This window comes from Halichoerus grypus, chromosome 8 (genome assembly GCF_964656455.1).
Source record: "Halichoerus grypus chromosome 8, mHalGry1.hap1.1, whole genome shotgun sequence".
NCBI classification, from domain to species: Eukaryota; Metazoa; Chordata; class Mammalia; order Carnivora; family Phocidae; genus Halichoerus; species Halichoerus grypus.
The window spans coordinates 127848123-127863955 of record NC_135719.1 but is presented as its reverse complement, the minus strand read 5'-3'; the positions used below and the strand labels follow the sequence as shown (position 1 = coordinate 127863955).

At 50.8% G+C, this 15833-nt stretch overlaps 1 protein-coding gene across 3 annotated transcripts in view; it reads right to left on the bottom strand.

Annotated features, from left to right (window-relative positions):
- The window catches only part of ADCK1 (aarF domain containing kinase 1), a 113157-nt gene that overhangs the window by 11162 nt on the left and 86162 nt on the right, over window positions 1-15833 (bottom strand). For all 3 annotated transcript variants that reach the window (XM_036084375.2, XM_078054022.1, XM_078054021.1), the window contains one exon: window positions 10777-10893. In XM_036084375.2, the coding sequence (XP_035940268.2) occupies window positions 10777-10893 (117 nt within the window). The remainder of the gene's footprint in view (window positions 1-10776; window positions 10894-15833) is intronic.

Genomic DNA, 15833 nt, shown 5'->3' with positions numbered 1-15833 from the left:
AGAGGGGCCCAGCTAGAGTTGGTCCTGGCTGAGCCAGCAAGTCCCCTTTTGAGAAGCCCTTTTGTTAGGCTCTTCGGAGCTCCATGGAGCCATGCTCTGAAAGGCTGCATTTGCCAAACCAATTGCATTTATTAAGTAATAATTCATTTTTATTTGTCAAGGACGCATATAAGGTCCAATCAGGGCTCCTGATCAGCCCAAGATAAGCAGTACAGCCAGACTGAGCTGACAGAATGCCAGCCAACAGCAGAGAAATGACATTTCATTTAGTCTGGGCAGACCTGTCACGGGGAGATATATGATCTCCTCTGAGCTTTCTGAAATATTGCTAATCGCTCTGGGCCCCCATTACTACATTGAAAGATGACCCCTAAGGGTCTGGGGACTCAGGATGGGGGAGCCCTTGCCCACGAGGAGTGAGCTGCTGCTAGAGGAGGAAGAGGGGCTGCCAATTGTACCTCATAGATACACAAGCAAAGCCATCAAGTGGCCCTCCCCATTTCAACACCCCATCCAGCTGCTCCTACTTGGGTGTCTTACAATTTGGGAGCTGTTCACTTTAACCAGATTTCACCAACATAGGTAGATATGGAAGGCACAGACGAGACAGAAAACCAGCCTAGGCCACCAGCTTCACTCTGGTGCCATCTTGGTATGGCCACCTAGGACATGCCTGATCTGGGGGACAAGTCACCTCCCTTCTCAGTCTGGGTCTAAGTTCCCTTAGCTGTTAAGTGGGATTAATTCCATCTGCTCTACTTCCTCACAAGGTAACCTCGACATTCAAGGTCAAAACGTGACCACATCTGAGAAAGCACTTTATATACTATATACTATATATGCTATATATTATATACTATACTATATACTATATACTATAAATTGCTTATATTACTATATAAGACACACAAATGTGTTTGTTGTAATGTGGTAGCTTATTATTTAAAACGTGGGGGAAAAAATGTACCCATTATCACTTTCATCAAAGTGTAATTTTCAAAAAGTTAAAAACATAACTCATAAAAATACAGAATGAACACATGTCAAAGATTGTTTAATTTACCAATAAAGGAGCAAATAAGAAGGGAGAGCTGGTTCAGAGAATTTTGAGGGACTGTGTATTTATGGGAATTTAAACAGGAATAAGAGACTAAGATTCCTGGATTAGATATAAAACTGGTTATTGTCCTACAGAGCAGTAAGGAAATCATAACCTTTGAGGTTATCTTTTCTACTGGGCAGAAATTATTTGCATCTCTACCAGATAAGATCTACAGGTTGACGTATGACTTCAGTCTGAGCCCTTAATTAATTGTCAATAGCAGAGTCAAACACAAGTACATTCCCCTAGATATTAAAAAGCCCTCGGTGCGCTGCCTGAACAATGCCCAAGAATGACTTCGAAAGGATACACCGCACACTCTTGGCCTTAATTTCTAAATTTTGGGTAATTTTTCTTCACATCTGTCAGAGTTGCAGTAAATAGTTTCTGGGAACCAATCTGCCCAGAGAAGGCAGCCAGCCCCCTCCTACTCACGGAGATCCCGAGGATCCCAGATGAAACCCAAGGCCGTCACTGGGCACACAACCCTCTTTCCCACCCCCTTGCCATAATAGTTTAGCTATGTCTTGTGATTAAGAGCAAACAATTGTAAATACTGTAATGAACAAGGGGATGCATGTATCTCTACCAGATACTGATTTCATTACCTTCAGATATATACCCAGAATGAACTGCTGACTCATACGGTAGGACCGTTTGTAATTTTTGGAGGAACCTTCACACTACTTTCCACAGTGGCTGCATCAGTTTGCCTTCCCACCAAGAATGCACGAGCATTCTCTTTTTTCCACGTCCTCGCCAACACTTTTCTCTCTTAGCTTCCCTGAGGACCATTCTAACAGGGGTGAGGTGATATCTCCTTGGGGTTTAGATTTGTATTTCACTGACAATATGTGATGCTGAGCAGCTCTTCATGTACCTCTTGGCTCCTTGTATGTCTTCTTTGGGAAAATGTCTGTTCTGTTCCTCTAAAGCTGTCCCTTGCCCTGTGACAGTAGCATCTGCGTCAAGACAGGGGGATGCCACCATCTTAGAATGGTATTAGCCAACACTCTGGGCCAGGCACCCTTCTGGGCACTTGCCATGGACTCACAGCCATCCTCTGCAGTAGACAGCTGAAGGAAGAAATAGAAAAAGGCAAAGAAGCTTGGTCACCCAGCTAGCAGTGAGTGAAACCGGGCTACAAACCCAGGTGGCCTGGGTCCAGTGAACAAGCTGTCAATCACCTGCTCTCTCCTGCCTCTGCATGGACAGGGAAGCTCCCGCCTGGAGGCGAGGGCTGAAGTGAAACCCTCTGAAGGTCCGAAGGGCATCCAAGAAGGCATTCCATTTGGAGAAAAGAGTCTCAGAGGGAAATCCAGGACTGCTTCTCTAGCCAAAAAACTCATTGTTAACTAAAGCCACAGTATAGCTCTTTTTAGAAAAAAAGTCAGTGACAAGTCTTTTCCTTGTTCTGTGTAAAAAGAATGTGCCATTCATGTAAGTGACTTTAGTAAATACGCAATGCCTTTATTCCCTGACAGTGAGGAGGTACAAAAAAAAAAAAAAAAAACAGGAATCTATAAAAAGGTTGAGTAAAGAATTAATTTAGTAAATAATATTTAAATCAAGGAGTTATTTTTGGATTTTTCTCAAAACTTGAATTGGCTGAAAGTGCTTTAATTATTCTATAATTGCATGGATTAATTTATTCCCACCCCCAAGGGAAAGTCTATTTATGTTCTTGGGGGGTGTCGTGCAAGCAAGGCCAAGATCTCTCAAAGAAATAAGAGGTTGGTGTTGCAGGATATTAATAATCACGTAAGTAGCCTGATGTTAAGTATAAAGACGTTAATAAGTCAAATTCTCCTTGTTCTTCCATCAGTTTATGGCCAGGCTTCTTGAAGCACCAGAGCCTGAAGGACCAGGATTTTACTCTCGGCCCTCACCCAACCCCCGGGAACTTCCCTGGGAATACATGAACCTCAGATTACTTGCTGCTGCCCAGCGAGGCCAAATCATGGAGAGGGTCAATCTTGAACTAGCCAGCCCGGAGATGAAGTTCCTGAATGTGAAGGCGTGGGGAACCTCTTCAACCGCACACAGTGCTGGGAGAGGTGGTGAGTGGGTTAATTATAGGAAGCTGGGGGGTTACTCTAGTTTCGGAGCTTGGCGAAAGCTTCTCTGGGTTAGACTTACAGTGGGACATCACCCGAGAGCCAGGACGTAGGCTATCCCCAAGGCCAATAAGGCCTCCTCAGGTCTCCTGGCCAGACAGATTCAAAGGGTCTCAGTGACCAAAGGGATTGGGTCCTAGGAGCCATGACTACTGAAGACGCAGTGAAGGAAGAGCTGTCGACACTTGACATCCCCTGCCTCGGGCAACAACGCACTCCAGAGAAACACTTCCACATCCTCCCACCTGACCTGGGTCAATATAAGAAATGTGGAAAGGGTTTCTTCCCTACACATTTCCTCTTTCTAGCAAGGGGGCCTGAGGGCTGGAATTCCAATGTAATAAGAACTTGTGTTGAGCATGTCTTGCGGCCACTGCACCAAACACTTCATGTTTCAATCATCAAACAATCCTATAGGGTTTTCTCCTGCCCCCCACTTTTTAACAGGCAGCTGGGGCTTCCAAAGAGTGACTGGTTCATAAGTTTCAGAGCCAGTACCAGAGTCCAGGAAGGCTGACTCCACTCCTAACACCCCTGCTGTTGGGGAAAGAAATCTCCAAGAACCCATCTCGTGCACCGAGATCTCTCAAACATCCCCACACTTCTCAAGATTTGGTCTGACGCGTTAATGGAGTTCTATATGAGGACAATGGAAGGAGAGGTTTTGTTTCTAGTGATTTCAGTAAGCAGCATCCTTCATGCCTCTTCAGCTTCGCTCCCCTGGTCCTCTGGGCACTTTCTACCACAGAGCCAGAGGCCCATGAAGTGGGAGACAATGCTGAGGAAAAGTAAGTGTGGCATTCAACACAGGGAGACTGGGGCCTAACTGCAGCATGGCCTTTCAGATGGGGGGGGTCACCATTTGCTCAATCGATGACCGCTGCTTATTTTCCAAGTTTATGTACCCACGACAACAGACGTAGGTGGAAAGGAGGGGGGCAAAAAGTCTCAGGAAGACATGCCTCTGTGAATAACAACATCATGAATTATACATGATCTCACACAGGGCCTCCTGGGTGGCTCAGTCGGTTAAACGTCTGCCTTCAGCTCAGGTCATGATCCCAGGGTCCTGGGATCGAATCCCGCATCAGGTTCCCTGCTCAGCGGGGAGTCTGCTTCTCCCTCTCCCTCTGCCCCTCCCCCTGTTTGGGCTCTCTCTCTCAAATAAATAAATAATCTAAAAAAAAAATAAAATTAATGAATTAATTAAATACATGATCTTACACAACTTCACAGCCTACAGTCTACACAACGACCCTGTGAAGTCAGTATTGTTGGGACTCCAACTACACAGATGTGGACAATCACTCAGAGTTTAAGTAACTTACCCAAGGGAGCCTGGCCAACAAATGGTAGAGCCAGGCATAACCCCAGGGCACCCCAACTTTGAAACCCTCCCGCCGCAGCACCCAGCCTCCCCTTCTGCCACACTCTGTGCATCCCTCTGGTACAGCACTCACATGCAGTGCCTGCACACAGTAGGTGCGCAACAAACATCTGTGAAAGATACATTTGAGACCCTTCCGCGGCTCCCAGAATGACCTGGAATGGATGAAGTGAAGAAGCATGGCAAGGGCTTCTGGCTAACCGTGGCAGACTGAACCTATGCACTGACCCCACTCCCTTCCCGACCCCACGAAGAGGGCTAAAAGAAACGAAGAATACAAAGAGCCCCCAACCACAGAGAGAGCAGACAGAAAGAGGTGAGCAAAACTGCCTTTGCCGGGGGCGGGGGGGGGGGGGAACGCGGGACAGACAGCTACTGAGACCTGGCTTAGCCAGCGAGACAACAAAGGGCCCTAAGCTGGCAAGGGGGGAGCTTGAAGTTTGCCCCAAGCCCACAGAGGCTCAGCAAATGAAGGCCCCTGCCACCACTGAAAACCAGAGTTGGGGGTCTTGAAAAAGGAGGATTCATGGGAAGGCTTTCAAAGTATGATCTGAACCCCTGATCCCCACCCCACCACCACCCCCACTCTGACTCAAGGCGAGATCTACTTTCTGGAGAGGTAAAAAGATAGGCTCTGGAGGCCACACCACATACCAAGAGGGCCATCCCAAAGACAGAGGACTGAATCAAAGTCCAGCCAATGACCCCTGGGAGCTCCCTGCCCTCTTCCCCTAGCTGGCCCCCAGGCATCTCTCGCAAGCTCCCCATCTCTGCACCTACCCCCACTTTTCACAGACAGCAGGTGTCTGCCTACCAGACCCCAGTCCCCATCCCCACCTCCCCCAAACTCCCAACTTGGTCACCTTTCTCTCTAGCTAATTTCACACAAATTCAATTGGGCCTCAGCCCAGGCAGGGTCTTAAACACACACTCACTGAAATCCAATTAACCTTCGATAAAAGGTCTGCAATCAATAGTCGTCCTACAGCTTGAGGAGGCTCCGTCCAGCCTAGGAAAGCATGCTTCTGCTCGACCTTTACTTTTAATAAAATCAGTGACAGTCACTGTCACCAGCTCTTAATGTGACTGGCAAATATGATCACCAGGGCAGGCCCTTGGTAATATGCAGCTTCTGGGTGCAGAGACTCAAACAAAAGAGGGCCCCCCAAGGCTGCTGCCCCCCCCAGGCCTCAGGCTCCCTGGATGAGTGAGCACACTTGGGCTAGCGCTGCCCCGTGCCTGAAGGCTGGCCTTGTGGCAGTGGTTCCTGGACTCCAGTCAGTGTCTGAGCCACCTGAAGAGTCTGTTAAAACACAGATTCTTGCAACCCTTTCCACTCCAGATTCTGATGAGTCAGTCTGGGGTGCAGCAGGAATCTGCATTATTAAATAAGCTCCCCTTGGAGATTCTGAAATAGATGGTTGAAGTCTTAGCTCCCAGCAAGCCAAGAATCACTGTTGTGTAAAATATCCAAGCAGGACGTACCCTGAGAGTCCAGCTAATCCAATGCCTTCAATAAGAAAACTGAGGCCCAGAGAGGCGGAGTGATTTGTGCAAGGTCACACAGGGAGCCACTGGCAGAACAGGGGCTAAAATGCAGGCATTTCTCTCCCTGACTCTTTGGGTACTGGCTACTTAGCCTGGTCTTCAGGTCCTCACATGCCTAGGGATCTGGAACCATCCTCACCCACCTAGAAAGCGACTCCTTTTACAGCCACTTCCTGAGCCCCGACTTCAACCTGAGTCACCCGCCTGTGGCAGCCAAGATGCCACTAAACACCCTATCACCCAGGATTTGGGATGCGATATTTGCCCCTTGTCACTTCTGGCTGTCCCATACTTCCCTCCCCAGGGACACTCACAGTCAGCCTGTCCTAAGGAGGGCTTCTTCACTCCAGGGACCGACTTGCTGAGTCCCACAAACCTCAGGAGACTTTAGAACCTCAGAAGTCTGTTAGAAACTGTCAGTCACATGGAGTCTCCCGAACCTCCCCCTTCCCCGTTCCCAACCCCCCACCACCCACACCCACCCACCCCCACCCCCACACGCTCATGCCCCACTAGTGTTCCGTGAGGCCTGCAACTCTGATGCTGCTTGGTAAGAGACATACGGATTAGTTTCTGTAAAGTCGGGCCTGTCCCCTGTTTTCTCCCAACCGATGGTCAGCGACAGCACAGTAGGGCACACGGGCCACACCCGCCCACTGCCCAGCCTGAGGTCTCTGCAGCAGTATTTAATGACAACATCCCAGAATACCAAAGAGGCTCCCAGGTCATACAAACCCCAGAAGCCAGGGCCGGAGAGGACTGAGGAATTACGTAATCAAGACAGTGTGGTACTATTAGAAAGATGGACCAATAGACCAATGGAAGAGAACAGAGCTTCCAGAAAAGACCCGCAGGTGACTGGTGACAGATGCCAGACCCAAAAGTCTACACCGTGGGATTCTGCTTATATGAAGTTCAGCAGTGAGCGGAAGTGATCTCTGGCAATAGTCAGAAAGGCAACTCTGGGGGGGGTGAGGAAGCCTGCCAGAGGGCTAGAAATGATTCGCATCTTTATCTGGCTGGAGATTACATAGGAGATCCATATGAAAATGGTGGACATGTACCATCAGGATCTGGAGCTCCCCTTTCTAGGTCTCCAATTCCTCACCTGCAAATAGAGGCACTAAGCCCTCCCTCCTAAGCTTACAGTATAGAAAGCGTCTGGCACACAGTTGGCCAGTTGGTAAACGCTAACCACATAAGGAGGTAAAGGAGGAAAGGACAGGGTCCAGTGATGGTAATAATCATGAAAACAACAGTAATCAACTAACCACCAATCTGGAGCGCCACCCACACCCCAGGCACTGTGCTCCGCACGGCTCACACACCGCTTGTCTACTCATCTCTCTAAAAGGGGAACAGTGTTTGCATGAAATGGAAAAAAAAAACATGCCTGACATGAGTTCAAGGGAGAAGGGCTGCATTCAGTGAGGGCCCATGTGGGGGGCAGAGCTTCTTAGTCAGCACTGCACTCTCTTCTTCAAGGACTTACTGATGTGGCCGTCGCTCTGGGGGGGAGGTGGGGGCTGGTTCCAATACAGCCAGAGTCTGATCCCTGGGAGGGGATGGAGAAGGTGGAGGAGTAAGAGCATCCCACAGACCTGTGTTCAAATGCTTGGCTCTGCCCCCGCTAGCTGTGTGAGGTTGGGCAAGTTGTTCAACCTCTCTGAGCTTTAGCTTTCTCATCCAATCATGGGGTTATGGTCTCTCATCTAGCCCTTGGCAGGCCAGCTGTAAGGAGTAAAGATTACATGTGCCATGTGTCTGGCACAGATTAGTTGCTTATAATTATTATTATTTCTGTTATTGTTTTCCCCCAAATCACTCTGATATTGGCCTGCCCCACCCTGCATGTCCATAGAAAACAAAAAACCAACACTCTGCCCCAGCCCTGCCTCCCAGAAGCTAACCCAGGGCGTGAGGCTGGCTGATTTATTCTCCATTAATTCACAGGGTGTCCACCAAGGGTCTGCTCTGCCCGGAACGCTGGCCTTATCTGCAAGGACGTTTAAAGAGGGCAGGAGGCAGGAGCAGATGAACCCGGGCTCTTGGAGGGCAGCCCCCCGCCCAGCCCCCGCAAGCCCCCTCCCTCCAGCCCCACTGCCCCTCCTCCCAGGCACCTCGCTCAGCCTTGAGAGTGGGCAACTACAGCAGAGCACATCTTTGTTTGCACTTGTCTTTGAAAAATCAAAGCTGCCTCTGATAAAACACCATTGCAGCCCTGGACTCACTGTATCCAAAGAGATTAATGGATTTGGGGGCGCTGCTGAAATGAAAATCCCACGGCAGCGGCAGTAAGTAAATGCTGGTAACCTGGTGGGGGAGGGGGAGGTATGAGGCCTGTGGCATCTTTCCTGATCCACGTTAAGGCTGTTCAGGAAAAGCTGGCGATGATCTCCCTCCCTCTCTCTCCCCCTGCTCACTGGAGCCAAAGATTTTGCACCCAAGGGTCCCGGTGGGCAGAGGATCCCTGGCTAGATGTCTAGGGACACACCCCACCCCAACCACCAGTGGAGGAGATGGGCAAGCAGGTCTCTCCCTCCCTCCTGCGCAGGAGATCGACCCCAACACCTTCCCAGGCCTACCCTAGAAGGCAACAGTGACTGGAGCAGAGTCCGAAGCCCCAAGTTGTGCTACTGGCCCAGTGACCTCGGGAAAGACATCCACTGCTCTCCCTCAGAGTGCCCTGCCATCCGGAAAGTGGAGGGCTGAATTAAAACAGTCCTTCTCTTATCCTTTCCCAACCCCCAAAGGGAGACCTCTTCCAGAAAAGCCCACCAGGCAACTCCAGTGATGGCAGAGCAGGGGGCGGGGGGGCCTGGTGCCTGTCCGGCCTCCCCACCTTGCACACACATACCCTGAGGCCCCCAACGGTTCCGGGAGCATCATTCCCTGAGTTCCCAGGAGGCCAAGGCCAGCTGTGGCTGAGCCCTTCCCAGCCATGTTCCCAGCAGCAGTGCCCTACGCTCTGACGCAACCTCTCCTTTTACGAACTAAAAAACAGTGGAGTCAGAGGGGCTTGGGTTTCAATCCCAGCTCTACGAGCTGTGTGACCTTGGACAAGTTACCTTCCCTCTCTGAATCTCTGATTCCTCATCAGAAGAATGAAGACATTAAGACCTGCCTCCCAGGTTTATTATGGAAAAAAGCACTTGGTACGCCAAGTTGGGCATTCAATAAACACAAGGAGATAAAGGAGGAAGAAGGAAAGGACAGAGCCCAAAGATAATGAAAACAACAACAATCTTGCTACCATACTGGAGCACGAAGTACCTGCCAGGCACAGCGCTCAGCACTCGTGTGGCCCTCACAACCTTCTTAGAAGGAGATCTTTGTCCCCATCAGCAGAGGCCACACAGGCACTCGGAGGCCTGAGCTCCCAAGGTGCACCCTCTCCTACCATTCCACTGGCTCATCTGCTGAGTCAAGGGGTAGTTTCCTCCTCCGGGCCATCCCACCACTGGGACCACAGGCTCATCTTCATATGTTGCCTGGGGTGGGAGGAAGGAAAGAGCATTCACCTGTCTCCACTGCTTCCTCTCACCCACCCAGAGCGGTGGATCACATCACTGCACTCCTCAACACCCTTCATGACTCCCCAGTACTTTTGAGGTCCTGCCCAACATCTTCACTACCTGCCCCCACCCTATTTTTCCACACTCCCCTGGAAATCCTGCCAAACTTCACCATTCCCTTCCCCTTCCTTGCCATCACTGCCCCCCAACTCCTCCACCCTGACACACACACACCCCCAGCAAATTCCTGCTCATCCTGCGGGGAAGTTGACCTGCAGCAGAAGCAAGCACCTCCTCTGTGTAGCTCCCTGGGGTCTCGCTCACACCCCTCCCGCTGCCCAGAGGGTCTTGTAAGGATTTAGCTGTGGATCTAACAGCAACACTAGGTGGTGAGCTCCTTAAAGAAGGGAATAATGCCTGGCCCCCTCTCAAGTCCCCTACCTAGCTCAGAGGAGGGACTATAAAAATGATGGGTGTCGTTGAAAAAGTATAACTCCATCATTACCTGTGGGACCCTACAGCAACCGAGAAGAAGAAAATGGGGTACAGGCCTCAACCCCACTGGCCAGCTTTCTTTCCCTGAGACCAATGAGGTGGGAGGCAGGAGACAGAAGCCTTCCTTTTCTTGTAGCTCTGTGAAGTAGAAATAGTTGGCTCCTGCTGTCCCCTGCTGGCCTGACCCCCTTGAGGTCTGGGGAGCAGCAGGGAGAGGTGAGGGCGGGAGGAGGGAGGAGGTTGTGCCCAGGCCCCACAGGGCCAGAAGCAGTTAAGTCCCACGGATTTCACGGCACTGTTCTCTGGGGCCGCTCGGCTCTGTGGGGCTCGGATGGTACAAGAGGACAGACGGTAGTCACTTGTTGGAGCATGAGCTGCAAGAAGGGGCTCAGCATGGGCCTGCACCCCACTGTGTGCAGCCAGGCCCAGCTTTAGGAGACAGGGCAGAGGGCGGTACCAGATGCCCTGGGAGGATGCTTTGTGCTCAGAGATACTGTAATTCTTCAGACAACAGGCTCCATTTCAAGACCTCACAGGGGCACACCTGCCCTCGGTCAAGAGCCCCGACCAAGCCCGTGTCCCGCCACAGCAGCCGTGAGCGCTCAAGCTCACCTCGTTGACGTCAATCTTGTTCCTCTCCATGTAGTCTCTGTCATTGACCTGGCCGCCGTCCAAAAACTCCATCAGAAGGACCCGTTTGGTGGACAGCTCCCAGTAGATGCGGGGGACCTAGAAGAGGCAAGGGCAGGTCAGAAGGGCTGGCTGGCCCGCAGCTAGAGGCCAGGACCACAGAGAGGCACAGTGAGCCAGGCAAGGGCAGATTCTCCTCCCAGGAACATGAGACAAAGCCCGAGGGGGACCGAGCAGTGACAGGCAGGGGCAGGGGTGGGGCAGGCCACATTGCCTCCTCCACCAGGCAGGCCCCCGGGCCCCCCTTTAGAGCCACCCTCCTGCTTAGCGACCAGAGAACGGCTTCCCCACCCTCCTCAATGCCTCCAGACACCATCAAGAACCAAAAATTGGGACTTAGAGAAACAGGTGAGGAACCCCTCATACCTGAGCCAGACTTGGCACTGAAATCTATTTCCCTCTCTCACCAGGCCCATTGCAGGCTCCTCACATGAATCTCAACCTTCTGCCTCAGTTTCTACACTTGTGCAATGGATGTATTACATGTCTAAGTCTACGAATGAACGAACAAATGACCGAATTTTTACTGGGTGAGAAATTTTTCACTCAGGAAGTCCTGAGTTTTCTCATGCCCGTCTCCTACAAGTCTTCTGTGGCAGATAATGCTGGATCCTAACCCAGCAGCTATTCCCAGTCCTCCTCTTCCCCAGAGACAGGAGAAACTACACACGTTCCCTGCCCACCTTGCAATAGCTATGGCCTCATGACACAGTGCTGGCTTAGGAAACATACATGGAGGCCTGCTTGGGGCTCTGGGAAGGTTTTTCTTTTCTTCATAAAAAGGGATGTGCCTAGGTGGCTCAGTCGGTTGAGCATCTGACTTGAGCTCAGGTTGTGATATCTGGGTCCTGGGATCGAGCCCCACATGAGGCTCCCTGCTCAGCGGGGGGGCCTACTTCTCCCTCTCCTCTCTGCCCCTCCCCACTGCTGGTGTGAGCTCTCTCCCTCTCCCTCTCAAATAAATAAGTGGGATCTTTAAAAAAGGGGGGGGTGGAATGTTCGTAAATGGTGCAACTCTTCTTACCCTTCTTTCCTACCTTGAAAGTGAATGTGATACCTGGAGCTGCAGCAGCTATCTTGCAACCATGAGGAAAAGTCCAAGAAAATCAGAGATGCTGGCCCTGATACCATCACACCACTAACACAATATCAGCAGGCAACTGCAGTATACCTTCTTGCCATGTGAGGAAAATAAGTCTTTTTTTGTTTAAGACACTCTAAATTGTGCTGTTGGTTACTTGCAGACAAATGCATTCCTAATTAATACGCTCTCCAACTCCCTCTGACTCTAAGAACACCCAGTGGCCAAAAAGAGAACAGATTTCCCCAGCATGAGACAAGAGTTGGGACTGCAACAAGGGCTGCTGGGCTGCCCGATGAGTGAGTGACACCCAAGAGCACCCCCACTGCCAGGAGGGAGGAATGACTGGGATATCGGCATGCCACGTTTCCCGAACAACTCATGATGGGCTTGTTTTCACTTACAAATAAAACAAGATAGAAAAAGAAAGAAAGAAACAAGGGCAGTTAATTCAACGGTTTGGGGGAATAAGGACTCCCCTCATCTTGACCCCCAAAACTCATCTAGCAATAAGACCACAGCCCTCAAGTCAAGAAACCTATTTTCCTTCCTCATTCTGCAAATACTACCATGTCTTAATCCAGCCACTTAACCTCCAGTGCCTCAGTTTTCCTTATCACAAAGGACTGTTCCTGCCCCATCTCAAGAAGGAGCTCTGAGGATGCTTGGGGCTGCACACATGTGCAAAACACTCCGGGCTCCCTGGAACAAAGGTTCCAACCGAAGTCAAGGTGCCACTGTGGTTTGCTACTTTCCTGCCATTCTTGCCATTTGAAAATCTGGGCTAGTAGAGAAATCTGTGACCCTCTATGACTGTGAGCTTAAAATTCAGTCTTGCGTGGCATTTTTCACAAGCTATCTTTAAAAATAGGAGTGCAAGTTTGCTGTTGTTGGCTGTGGCTTCCAAATGGAAGGGACATATTTTTGAGGTTAAGTTCTTTTCTCGGTTTGTTTGAAAACCTAAGCTTGGCAGTGGGCGCCTGGGGCTCTGGGGACACAAGGTCAGACCCCCATCTGGGCCTGCCTGGGGCAACTTGGAAAACCACTTGAAAGAGCCACAGATGGAAAGAGAAAACCCAAAGTCTGGAGACTCTCTGGGCTTGTTAATCAGGGCGGTGGGAGCACTGCACTCCCCCCTCCTCCACCTTTCTCCCCAGCCTCCCTCCCAATGCAAATGTCCTGTCGGACAACACAATGGCCCCTGCCACAGCAGCTTAGATCTGAAACGACAGAATACCAAAGCCGGGAGGTAGAGAGGTTTGTCATGGGAGCTCAGAGAGGACCGCAAATTGCCCCTTGACAACTACATCACAGAAATGACTACAAAATGCAAATTTGCTCCCTGCTCACTTAGGAGAAACTTGGCTTGACTGTGGGACCTAAGGTCGATGACTTGCCCCTAAATCACTCTGTGGGCAGGAGGGTTTGGGAGCATAAGGTGAAATTCACCCCAACACCCATGTTTCATCCCCGTGCCTTCTGCTCCTTTCATCAAAGTGGAGAAAGATGAAAGAGAATCATTCTAAAGAGGCAATGAGAAGAACCCTCCCATGTCCCCCCCCAAACAAAATTCAACCCAGGGAGGCTCGTGGCCAGGGGGACCCACTGACCCCACAGGCAGGTTCACACCCTGGCCATCAGGACTTTGAGTCCAAAGTCTATCTCCTTGCCACAAATCAGAGGCCCCACTCCCATGAGCTCCACCTGCCCCCCACCCATGCTGGGGCCAATCCTGATCCCAAGAAGGAAGGCACAGATTATGGAAAATTCCAGCCCGAGATCCTGGGCCTCAGCCTCATAGTCTGGCCCTGCCCCCTTGGTTCCATTCTGTTCCTGTGCTTTGGTCAATGCACCTGTGATGCAGGCCCTGGTTCGCCTGGGCCCGTGCCCATCTCCTGGGGAGCCCAGGGAAGCAGAGCACAGACCCCGAGGCTGATTGCCAGGCTGGAGCCCTGGCTTTGCTCCCTCCAAGCTGCGTGACCTTGGGTAGGTTTTATAACCGGAGTGCCAGCTTCCCACCTGTAAAATGGTGATGACATTTACAGCGAAGCAACATTCCCAACTTCTTACGAGCATGTGTGGAATCCTGGTGCTCGAAACGACAGCACACACTTAGCCCCTGCTGGACAGACCCCAGCTGCCCTATGAGAGCCATGCAGACCTTCACGGATGGTTCTGACACACGACCAGGGCTGAGGGTTGATGCTACAGACAGTTCAGCACAATTCAGATCTGCCCCATAAACTCCTACGAAGGCAGGAGAGCACCGCGGTGTAACCCGCAGGCTCTGGAGCCAGGCTGCCTCCACCCAGAACCCGCCTCTGCCCCTTCCCGGAAGCTGTGTAACCTTGGGCAAATGGTTTCATCTCTCTGGGCTTCAACTTCCCTGCCGTTGACAAGGGGCTAATCATGGCCTTTCCCTCGTGGGACTGTATAAGGATTAAGAAGTAAATACAAGCAAAGCACTTTAAAAAGTGTCTCACATAGCACAGGCACGTAAAAAATATTAATTCCTACTAATTATTCTCCACCAGCGGTTTTTCATCTTTGAGATTCATAGGAAGCTGTGGTGCTTCTCCAAAAGCATGCACATCCCTCAAGGTCTGCCCACAATTTCTGGAGAGTCCCAGGATCCTTACCTTGCCCTAAGAAGTGGCCCCCTGAAGCGGGCCCGCTCAGGAGAGGACGGCTTTACCTCTCCCTGCCTCCACATGTCCAGGCACACTCTCATCTCTTCTGGTCTCAAACCCTGTGCTTCTAAGGCTTCTCCCTCCTCCCTTGTCCCAGCTTTCCCCCAGGCTGGTCACAAACCTCACCACCTGCCCTGGCCCCTCCCCACAATACACGACAGATCCACAAATGCCCTGGTCTTGACCGTTCAGCCTGGCTGCCCTCTCACCCTCTCCCAGCCTCCCTGACCCTACACTTCCATTCGGTGCTTGTCCAAGGCTCAGAGATTTAGAGCTTAGGGCTGAGGTTACTAAACCCCACTGGAAGATGCCTCAAACACTGAGAGGTAAACTCTTCGCTGAGGCTTAATTACGCACAGATGTTGTGATGGGGTGCCCGTGTGCAAAGGCAATCTATCTCCAGTTTTAAGAGCTGAACTGGGTTCACAGTGCAAAATTTGCTTCTCACTTGTTATGTGTTTAGGCAAAATTAATTACTCAGGAGCCTTAGTCACACCATTGTCTTAGGAACAGTGTGTGGGTTTTAGAAGTGGCAGGTCAAATTGTTACATTAATTATTTACCCATTTGGCATCCTCATTTCAGAAATTTGTGTTATTATTATTATTACATGTCTTGGTCTGGCAGATGCTAGTTGGCCCCAGCCAGAGGATGATTTGCTGTTTCCATGGGAACGGTGAAGGAGATGGTTCTGTTTGGTTCATAGTTCTGGTGCTGAGGAGCACCCTGCCAGCTAAGAGGCAACAGAATGTCCTCAAGCGAGCACCAGAGATGAAATCAGAAAATCTGGGTTGCAGCCCTAGCTCCTCTACTCGAAGACTGTCACCTGTAAGATGGGGTGATGGCTGTTGGAAGGATCCAATGTCATGGTACCTGGATAGCATCCAGGGAAGCAGAAGAAACATTTAGTCAATATTGCCTACCCATTTGTACACTCAACACTTCCTGGAGGCCCCGTCTGAGCTCCTTATCCTGAGCAGAATGAAGTGCTTGCTCTTGGGCATCCACAGAAACATAGCCAAGTCTCTGTCACAGGCTGTACATCTGGGCATGGCGCAGGCCTGGACCGTGGCAACACAGTGTGTCTGTGCCCCACTAGATGGGACCTTTTCTCAGGTGGGAGCCAACCAGCTCTTTCTCAGCTAGGCGCCCCCAACTCCTAACACAACGAGCTCAGGAAATGCTCAGGAAATGTGGGATAAAGCAGAG